General features: G+C 57.1%; 1 protein-coding gene across 1 annotated transcript in view; it reads left to right on the top strand.

Moving 5' to 3' along the window:
• The first annotated feature begins 3,574 nt into the window (after window positions 1-3,574).
• The window catches only part of MYO1F (myosin IF), a 43,817-nt gene continuing 40,088 nt past the window's right edge, over window positions 3,575-7,303 (top strand). Inside the window, exon 1 of the mRNA XM_075542668.1 lies at window positions 3,575-3,706. Coding sequence (XP_075398783.1) covers window positions 3,575-3,706 — 132 coding nt within the window. The remainder of the gene's footprint in view (window positions 3,707-7,303) is intronic.

Genomic DNA, 7,303 nt, shown 5'->3' with positions numbered 1-7,303 from the left:
GGTGGTGGTGATGTGGGTGATGATGGTGGTGATGTGGGTGATGATGGTGACGGTGATGGGGGTGATGATGGTGATGGGGGTGATGATGGTGATGGTGGTGGTGATGTGGGTGATGATGGTGACGGTGATGGGGGTGATGATGGTGATGTGGGTGATGATGGTGACGGTGATGGGGGTGATGATGGTGATGGGGGTGATGATGGTGATGGGGGTGATGATGGTGATGGGAATGGGGATGATAATGGTGATGGTGGTGGTGATGTGGGTGATGATGGTGGTGATGTGGGTGATGATGGTGACGGTGATGGGGGTGATGATGGTGATGGGGGTGATGATGGTGATGGTGGTGGTGATGTGGGTGATGATGGTGACGGTGATGGGGGTGTTGATGGTGATGGGGGTGATGATGGTGGTTGTGATGGGGGGCCAGCATAGTAGGTGATGACAGTGGTGGTGGAAGCGAGTTGTGCTGGTGGTAGTGGGCGAAGACGGTGGTGGCAGTGATGATGACAGAGAAGACGATGGTGGATGTTCCTGTCGGCTGATGGGGCTTGTCTGCAGTCTCTGCGGACTTTGGGGTCAGCAGCCCCATGTAGAACCACTCCACCACCGGGACTCCCACTCCACCAAGACAAAGGTCCGCCCACACGTGGGGTGATGAGCCCTGGCCCCACAGAGAGGAGACTGAAGGCCCGCCCCATAGGGGGAGACCCCAGGAGCCTTCCGAGGTGAGGATGTGGTTCTCATAGAGCCCAGAGCACCCGTGTGCTGGGGTGGGGGCGGGTGCTGCGCAGGACCACAGCGGGGGCACCTTGGGGGAGGTGGGTGGCAACAGAGGATTAGCACCTCCTGACAGCCCCAGCTCAACCACAGTGCTCAAGCCTGGCGGGAAGGAAGTGGGGGCTCTGCAGCTGGTGGCTCTGTGGCCTTGCCGGGAGGCTAGCACACCAGGGCCAAGGCCCCCAAAGCCAGCCCTTCCTCCTGCCTCAGCCTGTGCCGGAGAGCCAGGCGGCTCGGGGTGCCACTGTTGGCAACACTGGAGCAAAGGCAGCTTGGCAGCCCCGTGAGGCCCCTGAGCCCGCAGAAAAGAAAACAACTTCTAACAAGTTGCCTGTGAAGCCCACAGGTTGCGAAACCTTCGGGAAACAGATTGCCAGGCCTTTCTTGGGATGTGTGTCTGGGTGCATTCTAACGGCCAGCCTTTCTTTCCCTTAGCAGCTGAGCTCTTAATTGTCTGCACCACCGGGCCTCTTCCCGCTGCCCTACATCCTGTTGGGGGGGGGGGTAGGTGGAGGGGGGACTCTCTGAAAAGCCAGAAGAAGAAGCTGCCTCCTTCCTCTCACCCCAGCCACCCCATCCCCTGAGTGTCTTGCACAAGAGCCCTAAGGCAGGTTGAGTCACACTCTGCTTGTGGTCAACGATGACCACAGCTTCTTTGTTGTACACACACACACACACACACACACGGAAGAGACGTAGAAACATACGTTTCAACTCGACCTGTGGAGTCTTGGGGCCACAGAGGGGTGCGTCAGAAACAGAGCAGAGGCATCTCGCCACCCATCCATCTCTTCACTCAACAAGTACGCAGCGGCCGGCCCGACTGGGTGTCACATCGGTGAGGCCCCCTGGCTCAGGAGCTGCCACTTCCGGAGCTCTCCAGCTTCCTCCTCTCCCTGGGGCTCATGCAAGGTCCTCAGAGGCAAGAGGGTGTGGCCAGAACCGCCCCTGCAGTCTGGCCTGGGCTCCCAGCGTCTCTGTGCAGGGCAGAACAGAGCAGTGCCCGTGGGACATGACCCATCAGACCACTGAGAGCCAGAGTGGGTCTCATGCTGTCTGCCGGTCTTTCTTCCGCATCTGAAGCCAGAAACGCCGCTGAAATCCGCTAGGCATAACACAAGCCCCACCGACACGAGTGGAGGCTGCGCAGGAGGTGTGCCTGCTTGGAATCACACCTGAGTGTGGGAGACGCACGTCTGACACGAGCTTCGGCTGCCTCTGCTCCTCGTGCAGAAGGCCCGTTACAGCGCTCGCTTGACAGGAGGGCAGGCGGAGGTGGCCTCCCCCTGGTCACACAGTTGTCGGTGAGCTGAACAGCCAGGACTGGCACACTGATCTCCGTGCTAAAATCCTCCACCGTGCCTCCCTGTGTGAGAAACGTGTTCTCTCAGAGTTGAGAAGCCTCTGAATTTAGGTTGCCAGCTCTGGGCAGGGAGGCACTTGAGTGACCTGCTCTCTGCTCCCATGACAAATGTTTCTGAGTGGGGGAGATCGGGGGGGGGGGGGTCCAGGGCTGAGGGACAGGACAGGCAGGGAGAGCCGGCAGAAGGCTCCTCAGGGTGGGTGGTGGGATCAGGGAGCAGAGTGCAGTCCTCAGGGTCGGCCTGGGGTTTTGGTCCCAGGGAAGGGAAGTGGCCATGGGCTCCCTTCAGCCCGAGGCACCAGGAACATGAGATAGGACTGGCCATCCTGGAGTGATCTGAAACTCACCTCAAGCCCTCCTCTAGTCCCAGCTCCTCCCCTCCTGCCTGGCTCTGCCCCTTGCCTGTGTGACTTTGGAAGGCACCTAACCTCTTGGTGCCCTCGTTTTCCATACAACAGACATCCCAGTACCAACCTCAAAGGCCCCTGGGGGAGGCAAACGGTTTGACTCTTGACCGAGCCAACGATGCCACGGAAGAAAGGCCTGGCGATCTCCAGTCAGTAGGGACCACAGCCCCGAATGCACAAGGGGGTGGTTCTACTCTGTAGCCTGGGTCACCTTGAATGGGTCCGGGATCAGCCTGAAGGCAGCAGGCCGGGCTTCCTCGTGCCCATTTCAGCTGGGCCCAGCATCTTCAGGGCAGTGATTCTTGGACATGCGATCGCAGACCAACGTGTGACCGACTGTCCAGGAAGGAGCCCTGCTGCATAGAGGGTAGGAGCTCGACTGCTGACCCCCCTCCAACACGGAGCACTGCGGGAGAGAACTCCTGGGCAAAATCCCTGCCCCGGGAGAGCAGCACTCCCTACAGAATACCACTGGCTTGCATCACCTTCCCATCAGCTCCGCCAAGCCCTGATCCCCACACCTCGGCTCCAGCCCAGCCTTCTCTGGCCTCCTGAGGCATCCTGTGGAATGTCCCCCAGCACCCCAGGCTCAAAAAGGCCCAAAATAAGTCATTACTAAGCCCTCAACCTGCCCCTCCCACATGGTCACTGCCTTGTGCCACCCCCACCCCCATCACCTCCCTCCTTGCCCTGCCCCACATTGGAAGCCTAAGCTTGTTCTGGTCTCTCCACCTCCTCCAGCCCCCACGGCCCCCTCTCCCACCAAGACCTTCAGAGGGGTTTCCTGGGGGGACAGGAGGGCCAACCGCACTCTCCCTTACAGAGCTCCCGATGTTGCCCAGTCCGCTCTGTACGGACAGCAGAAGGAAATGCCACCGTGGGAGCCAGGGGGTCGGGTCACCTTCGCCGCTGCTGCTGGTGTCCCGCCCCGAGCTGGGCAGGGCGTCCTGCAGAGGCTCCCACCTATGCCAGGGCCCACAGGCAGGTTCTTCCCCAAGGTCCTCTCCGCACACAGGGTGGTGCTATGCGGTTGTTGGATGGCCCCGCGTCGGCTCCAGCCATTAGCGATTATGCGCACAACGGACGAATCGCTGCCCTGTCCTGCGCCGTCCTGAACTGTTCCCTCGGGCTGGGCGGTGGGGCTGTGACCCTGCTGGTGCGGTGGTTAAGCGCTCGGCTCTTGATGGAAACCCATCCAGCGGCTCCACAGCAGAAAGGCCTGGCGGTCTGCTCCCATACAGAGGAGGAGAAACCCCCTGGGCAGCTCGACCCTGTCACACAGGGCCCCTCAAGCTCAGCTCACTGCCATCGAGGTGATGCCGACTCACCGTGACCCTACAGGACGGGGTAGAACTGCCCCGTGGGTTTCCCAGACCGCATCTCTTGATGGGAGTAGAAAGCCCTGTCTTTCTCCCATGGAGGGGCTGGTGGTTTCGAACTGCTGACCTTGCAGGTAGCCCAACATGTAGCCGCTATGCCAGTGGGTCCCTGCGTATCAGAATCGACTCAATGGCAACTGGTTTTGTTCCTGACTCCAACACAAGGGACGGGGACTTGGGGGGGAGGGGAGGGAAGGGACAGGTAGCATCACCTGTCATTTCTGCTGCTGTAATTGGGAGAAAGACGGGGCTTTCTACTCCGGTAAAGAGGTACGGTCTTGGACACTCACAGGGGCAGTTCAATAGGGTCTGTCAATAGGGTCTGTCCAATAGGGTCGCCATGAGCCGGCATTGACTCGATGATAGTGAGTTTCTTTTGTTGTTGTTTTGTTTTTGTGGTTGTTTAATTAGCTCTGCTAGAGGAAAGGTAAGGAGACCCCGGTAATGTAATGGCTACACATTGGGCATTGATCCGCATGGTCGGCAGTTCGAAACCACCATGAGCTCCTCAGGAGAAAGGCTGGGCTTTCTACTCCCACCAACAGTTACCATCTCGGAAACCCACAGGGGAGTCCTGACTCCATGGCAGTGAGTGACTGAGTGAGCGGAATGGTCATGAGCCCTGGTGGTGTAGTGGTTAAGCGTTGTCCTGCTAACCTCCAAGTCAGCAGTTCAAGACCACCAGCTGCTCCATGGGAAAAAACAGGGTTTTCTCCTCCCTTAAAGAGTTACAACCTCGGAAACCCACAGGAACCAGTTCTACCCTGTGAGTCAGCATCGACTCGATCACAGCGAGTTTGGTTTGGGTAGAAACTAAAGTCCAGGCGTTTGAGCCCGCCCACCAGGTGCACGGGAAAAAGACCAGGCGTTCGGCTTCCATGGAGAAGACAAGAGAGCCCCTGGGGGTGCCGCTATGAATCAGACCCCATTCGAGAGCACCTGACAAGGAGAGCAGTGGGAAGTTCCAGGGGTTCCTCCTGGACACCCTGTCCACCCTCCTCTTCCCTACGTCCATCACAGTCAGCCTCTGGCCTTTGCCCCGTCCACCCCTCCTCCCTGCAGTTTCTCAACTCCCTTCTCAGCTTGCAAGCCCCAGCACACACACCTCTTGGGTTCCAACCACTGCAGGGTGCTTGCACAAGAGCCTGGCCTTCATTGTGTCCAATGGACCCAAGTTCAATTCCCACCCCTCTTGGAAACAATATCCAAAGCCAAAACCAGACCTGTGGATGTAAGTCGGTTCTGACTCCCGGCGGCCCCAAGTGCATCCAAGGAGATCTGTGATCCCCAGGGTGTTCAATGGCTGTGTTCTTTGGAAGTCGAGAGCCAGGTCTTTCTTCTGCGGCACCTCAGGGTAGACCTGATCCTCCTTCCAGTTGCTAGGGAGCCTGCTGACTGTTTGCATGACCCAGGAGACTCCATTGGAAACTAGCTAGGCCCTCCGTCAAGCCATGACACCTCTCTGAGCCTCAGTTTCCCCTCTGAGTTACTGGCAATATTGGTGACATGCTACCCCAGCATCGAGCACAGAGCAGGTGCTGCTGACTCAGTCCAGGGCTCCTCTGCCCATGCCTACCCTCACAGTCTCTCGGGCTGTCAAGAGAAAGGGCACGGGGCTTGGACAAACCTCTCCCCGAAAACCAAGCTCACCTCCTGCAGGCAACGGAGAGCCATGGCAGACATCAGGCAGGAGGAGACAAGGACAGGTCTGAGCATGAAGAGACCACAGGAGGGGCTTTGGCTCTTTGTGTGGCTGTCAGAGCAGTGCCATGAATCGGGGGTGGGGGTGGGGTGGGGTGGAGGTGGGGTGAGGGTAGGGTGGGGGTGGGGTGGGGTGAGGGTGGGGTGGGAGTGGGTGGGGTGGGAGTGGAGGTGGGGTGGGGTGGGGGTGGGGTGGGGTGAGGTGGGGTCGGGGGGAAAGTTCTTCTCAGAGTTCAGGGAGGCTCAAATGCCGAATTCAGGGCACCAGCTGGAGGGGACACCTCACTGTGCCTGCTCCGTCACTGCTCAGCTGCTTCCTCACTCCCTGCACTGCCTGTGCCTTGGCCTCCAGCTTCCCCCAACGGTGCTGGCTTGTTTCTGTGCCGAGTGGGTTTGTTATGTCCATGAGAGGTGTGACATTACTCTGGACCAGGAGTCCCCCAATCCTCCAGCTAGCATAGCGAGGTCAGTTCACAGGAAGGGGGAGTCGTCCACTCACCGTGTGATCCTCTGTGGAACAATTGTGGAAAGAGCCGTGTCGAGCACCACGGGCCTCCTCCGTCTGGTCACAGTCTTGTTACAGGTGAGGGAGGCTTCTTTTGGGATGTGGCTGACCCTTAGCACAGACCAACAGTGTGTGGAAGCTAGCTCACTTCTATTGCTGGATCCGGATCCTGCATTGGGTTCGTGGACCTCCTGTGATATCGCCTGCCGGTCCCAGGAGCCATCAGCGGACGGACCTTGGATTCATTCAGCTTGGCATCTGCCAGCCTGTGCTCTCCCTGCTTCCTATCTGCTTCCTGCTTCATCAGCCCCTGTAGCTACAGGAGCCAGGAGAAGCCTCCGGCTGACATCTGACCCATGGACGTGAACCATATTAGACTTACCTACTTCTACAGAATTGTGTGAGCCATGTCTTGACATAAAATCTTTCCGTATACACATACGTGAAGAAGAATGTACCATCAGGATCGGAGGAAGCTTATCAACAACCTGCGACATGCAGATGACACAACCTCACTTGCTGAAAGTGAGGAGGACTTGAAGCCCTTGCTGATGAAGATCAAGGACTGCAGCTTCCAGTACGGATCACAACTCCATGTAAGGAAGACCAAAGTCCTCAAAACTGAACCAACGAGTAACATCATGACAAATGGAGAAAAGACTGAAGTTGTCAAGGATTTTGTCTTGCTTGGATCCACAACCAATGCTCATGGAAGCAGCCGTCAAGAGGTCAAAAGACGACTTGTATTGGGCAAACCTCCTGCACAGACCTCTTTGAAATGTTGGGGAGAAAAAAATTTTTTAAAAATTAAATGATTTTTTTTTAATGTTGAAAAGCAAGGAGGTTACTTTGAGGACTAAGATGTGTCTATGTTAGTCCAGATAGACTAGAGAAACAAATTCATAGACACTCATATGTGTATAAGAAAGAGCTTTTTATACAAGAGCAATTGAATATTGAGGAAAACATCCCAGCCCAGTCCAGATGAAGACCGTAAGTCTGATATTCGCCCTTATGTCCGAAATCAATCTACAAAGTCCTCTTCAGACTCTTGAAGCACATGTAATGAGGCCGATTGCAGCAAGATCGCAGGCCAGTGGGTGGGATGTCTTATGGATCCAGTGGCATTGTAAGCATCCCAGTGCTGGCAGGGGTCTCCATGTGGTTT

The sequence above is a fragment of the Tenrec ecaudatus genome, chromosome 1, assembly GCF_050624435.1.
Source record: "Tenrec ecaudatus isolate mTenEca1 chromosome 1, mTenEca1.hap1, whole genome shotgun sequence".
NCBI lineage: Eukaryota > Metazoa > Chordata > Mammalia > Afrosoricida > Tenrecidae > Tenrec > Tenrec ecaudatus.
Note: the sequence above shows the minus strand (reverse complement) of the source record. Positions and strands in the feature narration are given on the sequence as shown.